This window comes from Muntiacus reevesi, chromosome 4 (genome assembly GCF_963930625.1).
Source record: "Muntiacus reevesi chromosome 4, mMunRee1.1, whole genome shotgun sequence".
In the NCBI taxonomy this organism is placed as follows: domain Eukaryota; kingdom Metazoa; phylum Chordata; class Mammalia; order Artiodactyla; family Cervidae; genus Muntiacus; species Muntiacus reevesi.
Window position 1 is genome coordinate 149,778,633 of NC_089252.1, and position 20,692 is coordinate 149,799,324.

The 20,692-nt window shown below is 40.6% G+C and overlaps 1 protein-coding gene across 2 annotated transcripts; it reads left to right on the plus strand.

Annotated features, from left to right (window-relative positions):
- The first annotated feature begins 782 nt into the window (after nt 1-782).
- Nucleotides 783-15,257, plus strand: SLC38A2 (solute carrier family 38 member 2). 2 transcript variants are annotated; one of them, XM_065934558.1, is made up of 16 exons: nt 783-1,080; nt 2,210-2,407; nt 2,695-2,776; nt 2,925-3,040; nt 5,990-6,063; nt 6,153-6,245; nt 6,376-6,457; nt 7,850-7,932; nt 8,336-8,394; nt 8,486-8,644; nt 9,051-9,130; nt 9,245-9,345; nt 9,938-10,062; nt 10,430-10,574; nt 10,688-10,785; nt 12,249-15,257. In XM_065934558.1, exons 2-16 carry the CDS (start codon nt 2,292-2,294, stop codon nt 12,345-12,347), a joined length of 1,512 nt encoding a protein of 503 aa, XP_065790630.1. In that variant the 5' UTR covers nt 783-1,080; nt 2,210-2,291; the 3' UTR covers nt 12,348-15,257. The 2 variants fall into 2 exon arrangements, with proteins under 2 accessions (XP_065790630.1, XP_065790632.1); XM_065934560.1 differs by lacking the exons at nt 783-1,080; nt 2,925-3,040 and having other exon boundaries at nt 2,267-2,407.
- Nucleotides 15,258-20,692: the final 5,435 nt, after the last annotated feature.

Genomic DNA, 20,692 nt, shown 5'->3' on the forward strand with positions numbered 1-20,692 from the left:
AGGAGGGCGAGGAGAGCTCTTCATTTGGGGTGGGAAACGAGCGAAACGTGTCCAGGAAGGAAAAACGGGATCCTACACCCCCTCGGAGGAGCCGCGTCGCCCACTGGGGACCCTTTTAAAGAGTCTGGCTTGCTGGGCATGATGTAGCTTTACACTTCATAGGGTTTTCCGTGTCCGTACAAAAAGGATATTCCGATATGGAGCTGCCAACCGACCTAATCAGGCTAGTTCTGAAGAGTGAAAGCAGTTCTGGGAACTAGAAGAAAGAACGAGAACAGAAACCTACCATGGAGACTACGTTGCTCCGTTGGCCCAAGAGTGCGAGAGAAAACCCCCCTGTAAACCATAAAAATAACATGCAGAAAAGCATTGGATGGGCGGGATGTGTCCCCAAAGAGCCTAGAGGAGAAAAGAGAGCCTGCTGGTCACTCGGAAACGAGCATATTTGGAGAAGGTTCCTGAAAGACAACCGCATCTCCGGCACCCGTCTGGGCTTGAAAGGGAGAGACAGAGGAAAGCAGGGGCGAGGGGAGACGGGGGTCTTTCAAGCTGACCAGAGTCGGCAGAGTGGAGTTAGCCTGGAAGGAGCGGGGGAGGAAGCAGGCGGGGCTGGGCTGCCTGATTCCGCCACCCCGGAGGGGCGCGGGGGGGCAGCGGGCAGGGGGCGGGGCCTCGTGGGCCCAGGCGGTCCGGGGGCGGAGCCCAGGTGGTGTTGATATACAAAAAAGCAGGCTCCCGAAGGCTGGGGCCCCGCCCATTGACGCGTCCTCCCGCTAAAACCCGCCGCTCGCCCCGCTGCTCCAGAGCCGCGCGTCGCTGCCGTCCCGGAGCGCTTTTCTCGCACCGCCGCCAGCAGCCGGACCACGCGCTCCGCACACTCGCGCCTTTCCCTTCAGACGGCGGACGCCGGTCGATTGGGGCGGCAACTTGCCATTTCCTTGTTCAATTAAAATTGTTTTCCTGCTTCTTGTTGGGTTTTTCGTTTTCTTCTGTTTTTCTTTATGATTTTTGTTGACTGAGAAAAACTCACCGAAGTCGTCTGCGTGTTGTTTCCGGGATACAGGAGCCCAGACCACCAAGGTAACACGCGCGGGGGCGTCTGTGCAAAAGGCGCGGGGGCCGGGCGGGAGTGGGGGAGGGGCCGCGGCGGGAAGGCAGCTGTGGGTGTCGTTTCTCCCCGGGGAGGGCGTTTTCGGTTTGTGGGCCAGTCTTCTATCTCGGCCTACAGCGGGGGTCACTGTCCTCTTATGGGCGGGGGAGGGGCGCGGCGCGGGGGCCGTGTGCCCGCCCAGATCGGAGCCGCATCTTCCCGTTAGGGGGAGGGGAAGTCAGCCAGGCCGGCGGTTCCACTGCGACAAGTCTGGTGACTGATTTGAGTTAATAAAAATAATTAAATCCAGGGGTCTTGGAATTTGGGGGAAGGCGGAGGTGGGTTGGACTTTTAATGTAGCAGAGGCCACGATTGGGGAAGACGAACCGGGAACGTTTGACAATCGGCGATCGATATTGCATCAGTTTCCTTTCCGGACATAGGAGGGGCCAGCGGGGCGAAGAGCTTGCGAGCCAAATGCCAGTGGACGGGTGTGCTCGAGGGCACGGGCGTGCGCGTGTAAACAAACCCTCGGCACTCTGCGCGCCCTCTGCTCCTCTTCTCGGGAGAAAACTCGTGTCCGCCCTAACGCCCCCTTCGAGTCTGTCTGCCGCAGAGGCATTTCCCCATCTGGGGGCTCCAGGCGTGAAAGGAACGGATTACGCGGCATTGCTATTGTAAATGCTGGAAACAGGGAGTTGTGTGCCTGGGCTACATGCAATGCACACCTAGCCAAATATCTGGGTGGGATGTGTGCCCTGCGTGCCTGTGCACGACCAAGGAGGCTGCGGGAAAAGCTAAACAGAGCTCCCCCACGCCCCTTTCGTAAAACTTGGGCTAAAAGAGAGGGCAAAACGTTAAATTGCGCGGGAGAGGAGCCTTAGGGTCTGGGGGGCGCGGGCCTCCGCGGGCGCAGCGTTGCGGTGGGACCATCTTTGTTCTCGGCGGCTCCGCGGTCTGTACTTTTCCGCCCCTCGGCGCGCGCCCCCGCCCCTCGCGCTCGGCTGGTACTTTTCCACTCGCCTGGCGGGGGATGAATCAGCCGCGCTGCGCCTCCCGGCGGTGTCACGTGACCAGGGCGGGCTCTGCAGTCCTGACGCGCCGCCTCTACCTTCACAGGCCGCCGCGCGGGCTCGTGCGTCTCCAAGGACAAAAGGAACCCAGCACTACCGTCAGCGCCCGATTCCTCCCGCTGCCCAACATGAAGAAAGCTGAAATGGGAAGGTTCAGTATTTCCCCAGATGAGGACAGCAGCAGCTATAGTTCCAACAGCGACTTCAACTACTCCTACCCCACCAAACAAGCTGCTCTGAAAAGGTGGGAGATTGTGTGCGTTTTTAAAAACGGTTTGTGTGCATCGGAAGTTCTTTACCTAGGATTCTGTTGCTTTAAATTACTGTAGCATTTGGAGAGAGCGTGTAATCTCTGGAAGATTATCTGGTAGTTGTGTGGGAATACGCCTTCAGGTCGTGTGAAAGTCGACTACTACTTAATATGCATATAAATTAAAATGTGTGACAGCTAAACGCGGGGGCGTTTTGTGTTGAAGCATTCCTTTGTGTATTTCAACCAATTTAGGATTTTTTTGTTTTTCTTTTTTGTAGCCATTATGCAGATGTGGATCCTGAAAACCAGAACTTTTTACTTGAATCGAACGTGGGGAAGAAGAAGTATGAAACTGACTTTGTAAGTTAAAAATAATCGTTTGTGTTTCTGTGGCTTTATGGAGTAAAAGAATAGTTTTATTTTTAGATTTCAAGTCTAACTTGCCCAAAGCTGGTTTTCTCCATTTAATTATTGTTATATGTTTGGTTATCCTTTTCCCTCTATGTAGCATCCAGGTACTACTTCCTTTGGAATGTCAGTATTTAATCTGAGCAATGCGATTGTGGGCAGTGGAATCCTTGGGCTTTCTTATGCCATGGCTAATACTGGAATTGCTCTTTTTATGTAAGTATGTGTAAGTAGTGAGTCTGCCACGCAGGGCAGTTAATATGATGATACAGCATATATTTTGGCTCCAGAGACTGAATTTACAGTTGCAGTATTTGACTTAATCATTTGCTTAAAATTTAAAATGTGAGAAATCCAAAAATCTCTTTATTCTGCTACATAACTGCATGATATCAAAAAAGTCAATTAGGTAGGAAAAATTAGGACAACTCTTAAAACTAATAATCCAAAAAGTCTTTGAGTCGAAGGGAATAAAGTTGAATAGGGATTGGAATAAAGTTGAATAGGGATTGGATATTTATAAAGAACTGTGGATGGATCCAGGGTAAAATTTTTACTCTGGCAAACTTTGAAGCAAGAAATATTTTAAAAGCATGATAACTTCAATTCCGTTTCGTAAATTGACAGTCTCCCCAAGGATCTGTGGCCTCTAATGTACATAAGGAAAACAACTTTTTTTTTTTAATATATAGGGTGTGGTGGCATTTGTCTAATCTAGAACATGTTTCAGAAAAGTGACTCACAATTTTCTGGACACCGAAAAACAACTATATGTGATATTTTTTTTTGTTGTTTGGTCTCAATTTGGGGTTTGTTTTTTTTTTTTTTCTTTTTTTAATCCATGTCTGTGTGATTACCACAAAAAAATATGAATACTTTAAAAAATATCTGCTTTGAATTGCTTTGTCTTTTCCCTTAGTTGTCTAGTTAGAATTAGTTACTCCCATGCTTTCCCACGTGAATACCTAGAATAGGATTTCGGAGGAGGAGAAGACTTTCAAACAGTGGTTTTTAACCATTTTGGGGTCACTGACTCTTGGAGAATATAAAACTATGGACCTTATTTCCAGGAAGAAAGCATAAAAGAAAAATACCTGTGATTTTGAGTATATGTTTTCAGCGATGTTTGTATCATAGCTACTAAGATTGAGCTACAGTGGACTCCTGGCTAAGGCACTTTCTTTTTGGAGTGATTTACTGTGCAGACGAAAAAACCACATATACACATAGCATGGAATTCTGTCTTTGCTACAGTCATATTTTAGTTAGCTGACTGGTGCCTTCTACTCAAGTTATTTTTTCTGCCAGAAGAAAATGTTCCTGAAAAGAAAAGCAAACCTTTGCAAAACTCCGCTTTGTGGTGAAATTCCACATGTGTTAAGTGTGGCTTTGAGCACTGGAAGCTAGGATTCACTCAACTTGCTTCATGAGCCATGTTGAGTGAGGTCTAAGACCAAGAGCCAGGAATTTGCGTAGAAAGAACCCTAGAGTTTTCAAGGTTTTTAGTGGGGTACTTGAATGGCATCATTGTTAAATATTTGAAACTCTTCCTAACTCTTCATGTAAAAACCAGAGGCAATCTCTAAATGTTTCCAGTGTGGTTGTGGTGCAGAATTTACATGAGGTAAAATGCTACCTTTGTTTCATAAGAGAACTCGGAATTCTGATATGTTACCCTTACACTTTTGAAATTATTTATACTTTAATAATGTTTGCATATTTGATTATTTAATAAATGACTGAATAATATCACAAATGCTAAAGTGAGTTTTAAATCCATCACTGTTTTACATGGTATGTGTAGCGGTATAAAGGTAAATGGTCCAAAAACCTCATGGCTGCCTTCGTCTGGTTACACAACTCTGTAGCTTACCGTGTAAAGTAGACCCAGTCTTGAGATTGAAAGTGACCTCAAAGGTTATGGAGTCTGTTCCTTCCTCATTGTCTTCTCTGTGTAAAAGAGGGACTGAGTTTGTTAGCACACTTTGGACATGGTTTTTGATTAAGCCATGCTTTGTGCAGTTAGCGATGAGGCTGATGGTGTCATTACCACTGCAGATTAGACACCATGAAACTTTTGGCATTAGAACGGCAGCTGAATGCCACCGTCTATGTTTAATGACAGACATCTGTTCCTTTGCCAGACCTGAAACGGTGCTTTATTCAGTTTGCCATTTCAGAATTTGGAAAATGGGACTGTCGTCTTGCTTGCAGAGTTTTCTATGAGTTTCTCTGATTTTGATTTTTGGTGGTGGTTGTTGGCTCATTTTAATAAAAAGAAATTTGTTTTTCTTGGCTTGCCTGGTGGGGAGGAAAGGAAAGCTGGAATGAGAATGTGTGCCCTAAAGGAAAATGTAGTGACTGAGTAGAGAACCTTTAGTGCTTCTCTATTCTTTTTTTTTTTTTCCTCCTGTTCCATCCACGCGAAACAACTGAAGGAGGAGACAGCCCAATCTCACTGATAGATTGCTTGTTCTCACACAGACATTGTTTAACTTTGTGACAATGCTGGACTTGTCTTCCATACCATGGGGTGCAATATAATATATCGTCACAGTAGTTATTCCTCTGATGTGTGCTGATGACACCCATCAGTTTCACAAACAACGGATGACAGTTTTTTGTAAAGCTGTCCCTGACACTTAGCATGTATCATCCCTCCTTCCTTTCTGTAGTCCCATTCCTTTGCTTACCTATATGGTTCAAAGGGACTCCAGACCTTTTCTGAACTTGTCTCAATTGGATTTCCCAAGTAACTGGCAAGTGTTAAAACCGTTTTATAGGTATAGGAACACAGAGAAGTAGCAAGTACATAGCTAATTACCACGGTACCAGAATCAAAATATAAGTCTTATAACTCTACCACTGGAAAGTTAGTCTTTCCAGTGTCTCCCAGCACCTTTGGGTCAGTGGGTGAAGCCTGTTCATAACCAGTACTGGAGAGCTATTACCTGCGACATGATGCATTCATGTTTAGTGCCAGGTAAGAGAGCTTGTTGGCATTCTAGCCAGAAGAGTGAACACACATCATTGGGGTCATTCTGTCTAGCACACAAAATATTAGGACAAGTTTTGTATTTAATGTTTAAATAAAGTCAAAACGAATTGTCTTTTAAGTATAGACGTGCTTGTGTATAACCCTATACCTTTTTCTTCTCTCATCAGAATTCTGTTGACATTTGTGTCAATATTTTCCCTGTATTCTGTTCATCTCCTTTTGAAGACTGCCAATGAAGGAGGTATGGTAGCACTCTATATTTCTAAAACAATTATGCCTATCATGATTTTCTTTCTCTTCCTTCATGCGTCTGTGTTCTTTAAATTATAGGGTCTTTATTATATGAACAGCTGGGACATAAAGCATTTGGAATGGTTGGGAAGCTCACAGCATCTGGATCCATTACAATGCAGAACATTGGAGGTAAGAGTTTTTAAAAGATGATTTGGGTATAGTTTTTTGCTCTTTATGTAGCAGAGAGTGGTGACAGGCTACTTTTGGTGTCACATGCAACATTTTGCACTTGTAATGGTATAATTTTGTTTTCCTCCAGCTATGTCAAGCTACCTCTTCATAGTGAAATATGAGTTACCTTTGGTGATCCAGGCATTAATGAACATTGAAGATACAAATGGGTAGGTGCTAAGTAAGGTTACTCATAAGAAACAATTGCAGTCTAAAATGGTTAGATACATTTTATCAAAGTTGGATACAAAATGATTATCAGTAAATTTTTTTTTGTTAATATTCCTGTTGAAACTGACCAAGAAGTCCCCCAGAAACTGATTTGAACTTCTGGAAGGAAAGGCCAAGATAGTAGCTAGTTAACTGAATAACAAGTTTCAAATGTATGTATGAAAACAGGTTTTCTGAAACTACTTACCTTTTCTCCTTACTGTCCCCAGAAGATACAGTTGAATAACTTACACCCCAACCTAAGTTAGCACTGACATTTTGAATTACATTAAAAATCAACCCCTGTCTGATTTTTGTGAATTGGCAAATCTGTTGAAAATGCAGAATACCAGAAAATGCATGGCCATGCTCTAGAAGCCTTGTCCTTCCAGCAGAGTTATTCATCCGAGCAGACTAACAGGTTTTTATCTAAAGTAAACATGAGGAGGGATAATGTACTTCCCTGCTTACATGCAGCTCATTATCTCAAAACAGAAAAGTGTGGTTATCTCTGCGGCATTTGAAACCTAATAAGCTGGTCTTTAAATACAAGTTTTCTGTGGGGGGTCTTTATTGCTAAAGTAAGCAGAGTTAGAATTGACAGGCAATTGGAATTTGAAAATAAGTGATTTAAAGCAAGGTGTAGTTGATTACCTAAAAAGGAAAAGGCATTGCTAAAACTTTTAGAGAGGTGCATAACATTTTCTCTGAGTTCAGAAGGGATCTTTTTGCTCTTGGAGTCAAGGTGGGTCAGGGTGTCACAACATACTCTTGATAACCTACAATAAGCTCTTGTTCGGAGGTTTTGTTATTTGTTTTTTGCCTATGTATTTTATTGAACTGAGAAAAAATTTCCTTGTTGAAATGTTTAGTAAGTACATTTGCTAACAAATGTCTGATAGAAACTTGTTTTAAAATGTCCTTGTTTCCAGCATTAAAAAACTGTGAGCTAAAGCTATGACAAAGTTGGTGTACAATTTTCTAAAAATGCTTAAAGATAAGATTAACTGGCTTAACAATGCTGCTTTGTTCCTTACGTTAGTATCAAGCCTTTAAGAAGCATTTTATGTTATGAAGCAGCTGGCAGCCTTCCCAGAGCAAACAATGGGACAAAAGTTATACTGTTTCAGACCCAATTTCTAACCTGAGTGAACATTCACTGTGCACGTTAAGTTAGAAATCTGTTCCTGTGTATGTGGGCTTTTTGAATAAGTGATAACTCTTTCCAACTTGTCTCTCTCTCTTTTTTTCTTTTTTTTAAAGTATAAAACGAGTCCTGTGAGAAGAAATATATGTTATTCTGAGGATATTTATGACTGGTTGTGACCTTGTTTTTCTTTTCTTTCTTTCAGATTGTGGTATCTGAACGGTGACTATCTGGTTCTGCTGGTGTCACTGGTGCTCATTCTCCCCTTGTCACTGCTGAGGAATTTAGGTGAGCAAACCTATCTCTAAAGAGAATTGAAATGAGCCTCACCAACTAGTTGGCTTTCTCTTAATAGAAATGAATGAGAGCTGAATTAAAGAACCCCAAATATATACCACTGAGAATCGCAGCGTTTGTAACTTGCCAGTCTTCCAAAAATTCTAGCAGAATGGTTACCAAAAGGCCCAAGTACTTGGTTGACATTTAGAACATCTTGTGCTTTATAAAAAATACAAAAGGGATAGTTGTTAGCGATTTAGCGTTTAACAAGTATTTTTAAGTAATTCTACATCTTATTGTATAAAAATTAGAAATTTAATGTGTCCACACTGCAGTCTTGCAAACAGAATTGAGTCATCTTTGCCCTAAACCTGTTTTAGGAAATGAATCCCGTGTTTTTTCCTCCTTATAGGATATTTGGGATACACCAGTGGTCTCTCCTTGCTGTGTATGATGTTCTTTCTGATTGTGGTAGGTATAATTTTTCTTTAAAGCTAGAGATTGTTTTTCTAAGCCCTGTCACATTATTCATTCTAACAAATGCAAAATAATATATTTTCAGGTGATTTGCAAGAAATTTCAGATTCCTTGTCCTGCGGAAATTGCTTTTCTAGTTAATGAAACAGTAAACGGCAGCTTAGCACAGCCAGCAGCTTTTGTGGGTTTTAATAGAACTGAAAGTGATTCTTGCCAACCACGTTATTTTATCTTCAACTCACAGGTAACTATAATCATTTTGTTTTCGAAGAAAAATTTTAGGGAAGAAAACAGGGAAGATAAGCCACTGGAAGTTTTAACACTCCCAAGGTAAAGGGAGATGAGGTAATAGCTTCCTCTTTAGGAAACATGATTATTAGCTCATTATTGAGGACTGAGAAGAAAGTGTTGGTTTATATCTTAAAGTAGATTGAAAGATGAAAAGATCATCTTGTCTCAGTAACTGCCACATTCGGAAGTGAGAACGTTCGTCACACCTAGTGAACAAATTAGAAGAGCTAATTAGGCAAGAAAACATTTTAAGCTTTGATTTCTAAGATTAATGAGTATAAAATGTAAGTTGCAAGAACTGTGATATCACATGAGTTTATTACATCAGGATGTTAAGAAGGTTTTTACTTTTTTTGCAGACTGTCTATGCTGTGCCAATTCTGACCTTCTCATTTGTCTGTCATCCTGCTATTCTTCCTATTTATGAAGAGCTTAAAGGGTGAGCACTTTAGCAACTTTTATATAAATTAACTGGAAAAGCTGGAAAAATAATAGATTACTGCTATAACTACTGCTATAATATGTATGTGTATTTTCCTTTGAATTTGCACAGCCGCAGCCGTAGAAGAATGATGAATGTGTCCAAGATTTCCTTTTTCGCTATGTTTCTCATGTACCTGCTTGCTGCTCTCTTTGGATACCTGACATTTTACGGTAAATAATGTCTAGTTTACAAAAAGGACACTTAAGAAATGAAGTTCATACTTTGTACGTTATAGTTCTGTCACTTTAAAAGCTCGCTCTATTTAAGTATATTTCATAATTGCGATGAGCAATTGAACCTAGAGTTTAGAATTTCCTATAGTGTATATTGAATCAGTAATTTCTAGAGTACAGGTTCCAAAATCCACCGTTAGCCATATGATGGCATTTTTATATGTGATGTGCTTGCATCTAGGTTCATCCTGACTCTCCTCTCCCATTCCCTTCAGATTATACAACACACACGCAGACTGTAAGCCAAACCATGGGATTTAGCTATTTAGCTCTTGTTGTTTTTAATGGGGGTCATGTGGCTAAATCTCTCCTAGGTATTTAGAAAAATTTTCCTTCAATGTTATTTTAATTGCATTAACCCTAATTCCGAATTAATCTTATTAGCCTCTTAGTTTATAGTCGTTTTGTGAGTAGCTAATAACTTTGGTGCAGATAATAGCTGTAAGTTAGATTTTCTAACTAATCTCCAGAGAGAACAGCACACATGAAGCATTTTTTCTTTTTTTTTTTTTTTTTTCTTTCTCTATAGAACACGTTGAGTCAGAATTGCTTCATACCTACTCTTCTGTCATGGAGACTGACATTCTGCTTCTCATTGTCCGCTTGGCTGTGTTGGTGGCTGTCACCCTGACAGTACCAGTAGTTATTTTCCCAGTAAGTGATCACCTGCTCTCTTTTCCTTAGGAAGGGGTTGTTAGACATGAAGATTTGTGAGATTTTCATGTTCTGTGAGAAGGAAAAGACTGCTACAGCAATATCAAGGGGTTTTGGATTTTGAAAGGTTTTGTTTTTTTTTTTTTTTTAATGTTTTGTTCATCTTTAAAATACATGTTGGGATCTTTTCCCCATAATTCAGGATATAATGATCTTTCTAATACTTAGATGTTTAGGAAAAGAGCAGTAGAGGAAGGGTACACTTAGTATTTAAATAGCTACTTGTTTAGGTATATTTCCTGTTGTTTGTCACTCTTTTTTCATTGATTAAAGCTGAAATTTTTATTTCTCCACTTACTTTTTGCAGATCCGGAGTTCCATAACTCATTTGCTGTGTGCATCGAAGGAGTTCAGTTGGTGGCGTCATAGTGTCATCACAGTGTCTATCTTGGTGTTTACCAATTTGCTTGTCATCTTTGTACCAAATATTAGGGATATCTTTGGTTTCATTGGTAAGTTTTAGGAAGTAACAAAGTTGATTAAAATATCAGGAATTTTACAGTTAAAAAAGGAATAACAAGTGATTCATTGAATTCTTAAGAAGTAGTCAATGCTGTTTTTACAGGTGCATCTGCGGCTGCTATGTTGATTTTTATTCTTCCATCTGCGTTCTATATCAAATTAGTGAAGAAAGAATCTATGAAGTCTGTACAAAAGATTGGGGTGAGTGAGAGTTTATGACTAGAATAAGAATAATAATAATAATCTAATGCCAGAAGTTCCTCAACTGATTGTAATTTTAGTCTCTTAAATGTCATTTATTGTAGTTTCATTTTTAGTTTCTGATAAATATACCTATAACTGTGTACTTCACAGATGGAAGAATGGGGGAGGAGGGGAGGTGAGAGATGGTTTGCCTTCTGATATGTATTCTTAAGTTTATTGCAAGAAAGTTACTAATACTTTAGAAACAGGAATAGAGGTTAAAAGTAACTTTGACCACCTGCTCTGTGACAGGCACTTAAATGGGCCTGGAGTGTTTAAAAGAGGAGAAAATGGCGTATTTAGTCAAATGAGACCATTTTCAAAGCAAAGCTCAAGTGGGGTCAGGGGGTTATTACACTGTAAAGTATAATTATAACAACTGATTTTACAATTATGATATGTTAACCACAAATGATCCTGGTGGGAATACTTAGAAGAAAGACTGCATTTCAGTCCTTTTTCTCCACTACTGTTGTCTGACTGAAGTACTAGAAATGCTTATGAACCAACAACTGTTACTTTGTTTTACTGGTGCAGTAATTGAAGAGTAGAATTAGAGTAGACCTACTCATGTCTTTCAGAAAAACCTCCAGCTTCAGCTCAGGCTGCATTTTTAAGATAATTTAGATTTTATTTTATAAGTTAAGATTTTTCCCTTTTAAAAAATGCAAAAATATCATTCCAGTTCTGTTGCGTGCAATAGTTTATTTAGTAAAGATTATTTACTTTTTCTTTTGATACAAAGGAATGAGAAGGGAAAGTTTGGGAAGATTTTAAAGATACAGTAACTTAGTATTATATAGATAACCCCTTGATCATTCAATGGCTTCCCTTGTGGCTCAGATCATAAAGAGTCTTCCTTTAATGCAGGAGACCTGGGTTCCATCCCTGGGTCAGGAAGATCCCCTGGAGAAGGAAATGGCAACCCGCTCCAGTATTCTTGCCTGGAAAATCCCATGGACAGAGGAGCCTGGAAGGCTACAATCCACGGGGTCACAGAGTCAGACACAACTGAGTGACTTTACTTATTTACTTTGATCATTCAAGACAGTTCAGCAAGCTAAACTGTAGCTCTGAAGTAATACGGACACACTTAGGAATTTATTGTATGTGCTAATTCACTCGGTTCTGTTCAGCTCTTTGGGACCCATTGACTATTGCTCACCAGTGCAAATCCTGTGTCCATGGATTTCTCCACGCAAGAGTACTGGAGTGGGTTGCCGTTTCCTACTCTAGGGGATCTTCCCAACCCAGGAATCAAACCCACATCTCTTGTGTCTCCTGCATTGGCCGGCGGGTTCTTTACCACTAGCGCCACCTGGGAGGCCCTTTAGAAATTATAAGCCCATTTTTTAAAAGTAGAAGAATATTTAGCATATATGTTTTGTGGCTTGCTGATCTGTTTTCTCTGCTCGTTGCAGGCTATGTTCTTCCTGCTAAGTGGCATAGTGGTGATGACCGGAAGCATGGCCTTGATTGTGTTGGATTGGGTCCACAATGCCCCGGGAGGTGGCCATTAACCACCACCTTTAAAACTCCACAATAGTCCATTTGATGCCAGTGTTGAGTCCACAGCTCTCAACTACTATGAAATTTCACCTAATGTTTTCAGTTTCACTTCCTTTTGAAGTGCAGATTCCTCGCTGGTTCTTCTGAGTGCAGAATAAGTGAACTCTTGTTTTGTTTTGTTTTGTTCTTAAAGAAACTATTCTGTATGGTAGAAATGGATATTAACACCAAACCACGAGTCTCGGGTTATCGGAAGTGACAATTTTATTCCATTCCAGAGAATGGACGAACTCTTAACTTTAATCAAGCCACATGTTTGGCTGTGTCATTGTTTAACTTGGATATTTTATGATTTTACTTGAATGTGCCTAATGGAACCATTCGATGTGAGAAACAATTCTTTTTAATTTACAGCAAAGTATTGAAATAATCATTGAGAAAAACACTATTAATTTTTTGTACCAAAAATATTCAAAGACCTCAGAAGCACTATTTTATTTTTTTAAAATTGCTTTTTTTGAACTTTATCCAAAAGCAATTGTCAATGAATTCCATGAAAAAAAACATTGTTATTTAAAAACAATTACTACTAGTATTATGAAATGATTTGCCTTTTTGTAGGCATACTAAGCCAAATACTTTTTTTTATCCAAAATAATTTTTAGAGAAAATGATATAATGAAAAATTATACTGTAATTAGGAGCATTTTCCATTCAGACTTTACCTTTAAAGGACAATTGGTTGATTGTGGCTACACCAAATCAGGTGAACTCTGTTCATCACTTTTCTTCTCTATCCCCAAATATTTTTGTTCATTTATACTCTGAAATGTTTATGGCTTCAGTCTGTTAGAATGGAAGATAATGCAGGTATTTCTGTGGGAAATAAAATAACTAATTTTGAGGTACCAAATAGTGCAATTGGGTAAAACAGGGTTTATTCAGTTGCATCTGTCTCCAGAGTTGGGTTGACAGCTCTGGATTTTTTTGGGCCAGCCCTTTTTTGGCATTGCTTCCAGAAGTGGAAAATGGGCATTTGATGGCTGTAGGCCAAAACTGTTCTATCCAGAGAGTACAACTTTTCATATGGCTCATCTGCTATGGAAGTGTGAATTACTTGACAATGTATGGTTTAGTTGTGTTCATGTTTTGTCTACAGTAGAGGTCTAATTAATCCATAGGTTACACCTATATTTGGTATAAGTTCTCTTCATATAGGCCACTGGGTTTCTCATGCAGTAAGCTTTTTAAAAAACTCATGTGCACTGGATTGTCATCTCATTCTTGTACAACGTAGAAGTACTTGTTTACATCCAACAAATGGTTAGCTAGGGAAAACAGTGCACCCTGAGTGTAACTATTGGTCCGACTGCATGATCACCCTTCCATTTCAATCCCAGTTAGAAGTGAAAAAATTACTTGGCTTTAAGAGCACATTTATTGTACGTCATGGTGTATGGTGAATATGTTATTAAATAATGTGGTACTTTGCTCGTTAGGCATAATGTCTAAAATCTAATACACATAATTCCATTAGTGGTTGAGGGAAGCAAATAATGGAATCATCAATTGGTCACCTGACTGTAAGGTTGTTCTCTTGAACTTAACATTTTTAGTTTTAGGCAAGGGCCAGAAATGTGGCAGACATGATTTTTGTTACGCATTCTTGTATTATATGTGACTCAGTTGCAGACAAGATGTGTCTGTAGTCAGAGACCCTTGTGGAACTGAACTGGAAGACGTCTTGTAGTGCTCCATTGGGTGAAACCAATGGTCCATTTTTGTTTGTTTCTACAAAAATGAAAGTGGGGACCATCTCGAAAGGCAGTGAGAAGACGGATTCTACAGCACTGCTTTCATTCAATTGGGCTTTTGGCACTCCATTCGAATCCAGAACCTCACCTCTAGCTCAGACCAAGAATTGGCACTTCTGCTTGAATTCCTGGAAAGAATCGCTGGTTTTGTATCTTAAGACTTGCCTGGGAATACCTCTACAGTTTACATCCTTTTGTTTGGGAGAAAATACCGAGGCAACCAGGAAGAAATGAAAAAAAAAAAAAAAAATCAATGTGGAAGGTTCCTCCAGTCCCCTGGCTATTTGAGGTTCCAAATCAACTGCCAAGGGTAAATTTCATTGCATGATTTTCTTGGAGCTATCTTTGTCTACCTGGAGGTTCCTAAACAGTGAATTCCCAGTAATGAGCAGTCTTCAGTATTAAAACCACTGTCTTGTCACCTCATTTTGCATTACTGTCTTCCGTGGATGTTTCAGTTATAACTAATGTTATTTATAGAACAGCATTAATCCATTAAAGCTAACCTATTTTTCAATATTTATGATAATCTTATGTACATACAGTGTCTGTCCATATGTATTTGTAAATAGGTTGTATATAATGTCAGGTTTGGGTCTTGGGTTGAAATGTATATATCCTTATAAGTTTCTTAACTGCATTTTGATGAATTCACACTATGTATCTATAAGAATTGTCCCAAAACTACCTGTACAGAGATTTCAGTAAACAAATTGACAAATTGTGTAAACACTAAAAATTTAAAATACTGTTAAAATTGTATTTGCAATAAACAGACTACATGAACAACATTTTTTTTTCATGAAAACTTGGTGCAAGTTCAGATCTCTTAAATTTTAAATAAGGCCTAAATTTTCAAAATATAGCTATTAAAACATTAAAACATGATCTAGTGTAATGAAATCAAATATGCTCTAGTGTGGTGGAAGACCTTTGAGAACCTGGATATGTGGTAAGCTTTCTGTATATAATGTAAATATGTACCCCCACTGTACTGTCATAGAGGCCAACAATTCCAGTAAGACTTGTTGGCAAAGAGTGCTACACCGTTTCAATGAAACATTGTATGTTTTAACTGAACTAAAATAAATACATGCTTAATCCTGAGTAGCAGTGTTTTATTTAGAGCAGTGGTAAGTCTGTCTGGTGTATTTTGTAAGTGCAATAAGGTAGCATTTAGTAAGGGTTCATATAGTGTTAGTGATTATGATGAAGAAAAAATGGTCATCAAAAACGTTTGTGTACCAAGTATTTGGAGGAATGGGAAAAAAATGTTAAAAAGATCTGGAGGACCAAATCTTGGGCCAGCTGTTAAGTAAACAGTGCACCGTAATCACACTGGGGAGCTTTTTTAATGTGCCACTATCTGGGGACTCCAGGTCCAAGCACTGGGATCCTGAATGGAATTCAGTTTTCTGGAGCATGTTCCTATGTAGGCTGATTCCACGGGTCTGAAGGGCAGCCTGGGAATTTTTGTTTCCCCAGAAAAGTATCCAAGTGATTTCTGATGCACAAGTAAAATAAGGGGTGCTGAAATAGGCCTGGGAAGAAGTCAGGTGAGTTCAGCCCTTGTGGAATAGTTCCAGTAAAGGAGAGGAGGAAGTGCTGTGGCTGGAGAGAGATCAGACCAGCCGAAGGTCACCCTAGGGATGGACATTGAAGAAGATTACTGACGGTAACTACGGGAACACGGTAGTTCAGGTGTGGCCTGCTGCTTGGTTGAAAAAGCTTGAGGCTTAGAAAGTGAAATACCCAAAACAGGTGTGCCAGGGAGTGGTTCCAAAGACAAAGGGAACCTTATACATGGAAGAAATTTATATCCAGCTACTAACATTGTGCAAGAGGGAAGGAATTATTTGTGTTTAGAAAGTACAGCAGAATTTGCAACATCTCAAGAACAAAGGACTAGCAGAGTTTCTAGTCATCTGAGAAGCTTTAATGAAACACCTACTATGTGCAAGTAACATGCTCATGGAAAGAGTCTGGGGTAATGTGTCAGACTCAGGTTTTCACAGAGTCCATAGTTTTCAGTTACACCATTGTTAAACCGTAGTGAAATGATTTCATTTTTAAGAAATATTGAATGCGGGATGCCAGTTTATTGATCTGAAATTTGAAATATACTTGGTGGGTGGGTCCCTTGAGATCAAATTTCAGCACTGCAGAGAGCCATATATTTCCAGTAAGCTTGAGGAATAACCAAGGAACAGAAAAATCCAGAGCTGTTTATCATCTTGGAAATACTCTTACCTAGAAAATTCATTTTAGTTCAGTTTCTGACAACAAAGTAAAGAAGATCCACTTAATTAACATAAGCAAGAAAGATGACAAAGACTTCCTGTTAAAAGACAGCTCCAGTTGTCTACTGGAGCAGTGAGTGACCTTGTCAAGAACAACCTGATGGAGTCAATTTGCCAGGACTGGGAAGGAGGGACCGTCCTGTCATGGCTATAAAAGGAAGAACTTAACATACCCACACCACTGCTGCTGCTAAGTCGCTTCAGTTGTGTCCAACTCTGTGCGACTCCCTAGATGGCAGCCCACAAGGCTCTGCCGTCCCTGGGATTCTCCAGACAACAGTGGAGTGGGTTGCGATTTCCTTCTCCAATGCATGAAAGTGAAAAGTGAAAGTGAAGGCACCCAGTCGTGTCCGACTCTTCGCGACCCCATGAACTGCAGCCTTCCAGGCTCCTCCGTCCATGGAATCTTCCAGGCAAGAGTACTGGAGTGGGGTGCCATTGCCTTCTCCGGCCAACACCATTGGACCTCTAGAAACTTTTATGAGATTCATATGAAACACATTTTTATCACGTTCTAAAGTAATGTTAAAATATCCATTTGGTATTTGCATTGGACTGCATCAAAATAGTAGTTTAGCTATGGAAGCATTAATATCACATCCAGCAAAAAATCTTTTGTCCCTTCATTTTGAAGTAATTGTATTTCTTGAAAAAAAATGGCAGTGAGCTTCTTAGAAGGAGATTGGGGTACCTCAGAAAGTTAAAAGTTAGACAGGCTAATATGACCCTGTCTGGGCATACCCATCGAGGAAACCAGAATTGAAAGAGACACGTATACTCCAATGTTCATCGCAGCACTGTTTACAATAGCCAGGACATGGAAGCAACCCAGATGTCCATCGGCAGATGAATGGATATGAAAGCTGTGGTACATATACACAATGGAATCTTACTCAGCTATTAAAAAGAATACATTTGAATCAGTTCTAATGAGGTGGATGAAACTGGAGTCTATTATACAGAGTGAAGTAAGCCAGAAAGAAAAACACCAATACAGTATATTAATGCATATGTATGGAATTTCAAAAGATGGTAACGATGACCCTATATGTGAGACAGCAAAAGAAACGCAGATGTAAGGAACAGACTTTTGGACTCTGTGGGAGAAGGTGAGGGCGGAATGATGTGAGAGAATAGCATTGAAACATATATATTATCAAGTGTGAAATAGATCGCCAATCCAGGTTCAATGCATGAGACAGGGTGCTCAGGGCTGGTGCACTGGGATGACCCCCTCTGAGGGATGAGATGCGGAGGGAGGTGGAAGGGGGTTCAGGATGGGGAACACATGTACACCCATGGTTGATTCTTGTGAATGTGTGGCAAAAACCATCACAATATTGTAAAGTAATTAGCCTCCAATTAAAATTTTTAAAAAAGAAACTTGTAAAATAAAAAGTTTAACAGGCTAGATTTATTCTAGAGACCTCAATGACAGGTGTACAGACTTCACTATGGAGCTCCACAGTTAGATTCAGAGCAACTTCTCCAGCCAACTTCTGGAGATAAACACTGGCTAATAATGGGTCCTAATTTCTGGTCAGGTGGACAGGTGGATAGGTGGATAGCAGAGCCATGGCTGCAGGACCCAGCCCCATGGTTGGGAGAACAGTTTTCGCAGAAAGAGTCCTGCATCCTAGGAAACACCTCAGTTCCAGACAAATTAGAATGGCTGATCTAATAAAATAGTCCAGAGACACCAATAACCAGTTTCTTTGGATTTCTTTTTTCTGGACTTCCAGGCAGTACACCTGCCTTCTCTTATGACTTTGCTCTAAACTCAGTAGATTATAGCTTCCTCAAATCACATCTGTTCTGATTTCTCCCCACAAGACTTGTATGCTTCATAAAAACAGACATCTGAGTTTTCATTAATTTACCCCCAACACAACAATGTCTAGCAAATAGTACATACATTCTGAAAACAATTGTTGAATGAATAAATATGCCCTTTGCAGCATAGTTGAGGTGAGGCTCAAAAATTTACTAAATGCTTGCCAAATAAATATAGCTAGTATCATGAAATTAAACACTTAGACTTAAAAAATAGGGTTCAGTCATCTTTAACAAGAGGTCTCCATATATACCCTACTGCATCTAAAATAGCTAGCTAGCGGGAAGCTGCTATGTAGCACAGGTTGCTCAGCTCCAGGCTCTGTGATGACCTAGAGGAGTGGGATGAGGGTGGGAGGGAGGGGATATATGTTTATATATAGCTGATTCATTTTGCTGTACATCAGAAACAAAAACATTGTAAAGCAACTAAATTCTGATAAAAATTAAAAAAAAAAAAAAAAAAAAAAAAAAAAACACCATAAAAAACAAAAACAAGAGGTCTCCAATTGGAAGGCTTTCTTGCCTAGCCTATGATCTGCCTCCAGGTGGCAGAAGCCTTCTTTAACCTCTACAACATGAGTCTGTGCTTGCGACATCCTTTTCCAAATCCTAGTCAAATTTGGTTGTCCCCAACATGTTGTGAGGAAAACATTAACACAGCAAGCCTGATTCAAGGGAACCCTGAGTGACCCTTGGCCAACTCCTGGGAATGCTACCCTCAGAATGTTCTTTATGTGATGATCAATGATTTTGTTACAAATCCTTGAAGCAACAGATCATCCTATACTGGCTTTTCAGGTTGCTTTATAAACACCAAGATTTATGATGTGCACCTGATGTCATTATTGGAATTCTGAGTTTTGATAGCTAAGCCTGGTTGCAGAGCAGGATATGCCTATGTGACTGCTGCTACTGCTAAGTCACTTCAGTCGTGTCGGACTCTGTGCGACCACAAAGACGACAGCCTACCAGGCTCCCCCGTCCCTGGGATTCTCCAGGCAAGAACACTGGAGTGGGTTGACATTTCCTTCTCCAATGCATGAAAGTGAAAAGTGAAAGTGAAGTCGCTCAGTCGTGTCCAACTCTTAGTGACCCCATGGACTGAAGCATACCAGGCTCCTCCATCCATGGGCTTTTCCAGGCAAGAGTACTGGAGTGGGGTGCCGTTGCCTTCTCCAGCCTATGTGACTAGCCCCCATAAAAGCCTTGGAACTTGAGGCTCATTCAGACTTCCCCAGGCAAAGACATTCCACACACACCCCTACAGTTGAGTGCTAACAACAACAACAAAAAAACATTCTTGTGTGGCCTTGGGCAAAAAAGGTCTTGGAAGCCCGTGAGGGTCCTCTCTGGTATCCCCTGCTGTGTATCTCTTTCCTGTTGCATTTGCTCTGTATCCTTTCTTGTAATAACCCTTGTGTGTGTATGTTAGTTGCTAATTCATGTCCAACTTTTTTTGACCCTATGGACTGTAGCCCCCAGGCTCCTTTGTCCATGGAATTCTCCAGGCAAGAATACTGAAGTGGGTAGCCATTCCAGGGAATCTTCCTGACCCAGGGATCGACCCGGGTCTCCAGCATTGCAGGAAGATTCTTTACCATCTGAGCCACCAAGGAAGCCCTTAGCAGTGAATAATACCTGCTACTGAGTCTTAAGAGTCCTTCTAGTGAATCACCAAATGAAACACGGTGTCTTTTTTCCTCTAAACCAACAAGCTGCAAATTTCAGCATTAATTACTTTCTCTGGCTGAAAGACCCAAAGCAAGTTTCACTAAATATTACCTGGGTGTGGGTGTCAGAGGATTACATAGTAAAGGGACTTTTTACCTTGAACATGCCACTGTGTGCAGCTTCATAAAATCCCGCTTGACGTATTCTTCCCCCAGGTCAGCCTGGCTGTCCTATGAACTAGAGCTTTTCTCTGTCCACCCTTCCTTGCACACCATGTCCCCTCTTCTCATGAGTAGTTCAACTCTGTCCTCAAATCAGCCAATTCATCTCAGGAAAAACAAAAGCTTGGAGTCATCAGTACCCACTCTCCTGAGATGGCAGTTTACTTGTCATATCTTTTTATTTCCACTCTGCTCTTAAAGATATCACTTCTGCTCTCACCCTTCCTAAATGTCTGACCTTAGTATTCTTTCTAACCACTTACAGTACTTTCCCTGAAAGGAGTTCTACTAAGTTCAACTTTTTCATCTGATTATTATTATTTTTTAAATGTGATGTAGGGCCCAACCTATACAGTAGATAAAAACAAAGCTGTGCTGATTGAAACTGTCAGAGGTGAAGTCTAGATTCTAAGGACTCAGCCTCCCAATTCTTTGCACCTGCTTCATCCCACCACAATGGTTCATAAGGTGCAGCCTTAACCTAGGGCTCTATGCAGTGGGGTTCGAAAAACAT

Bases quoted from the DNA above. Each gene is read 5' to 3' on its own strand.
- SLC38A2 (XM_065934558.1), top strand. From the start codon at position 2,292: ATGAAGAAAGCTGAAATGGGAAGGTTCAGTATTTCCCCAGATGAGGAC. The intron at 9,346-9,937 runs GTAAATAATGTC...CTTTCTCTATAG, and splicing joins TGGATACCTGACATTTTACG to AACACGTTGAGTCAGAATTG. The intron at 10,575-10,687 runs GTAAGTTTTAGG...CTGTTTTTACAG, and splicing joins GGATATCTTTGGTTTCATTG to GTGCATCTGCGGCTGCTATG.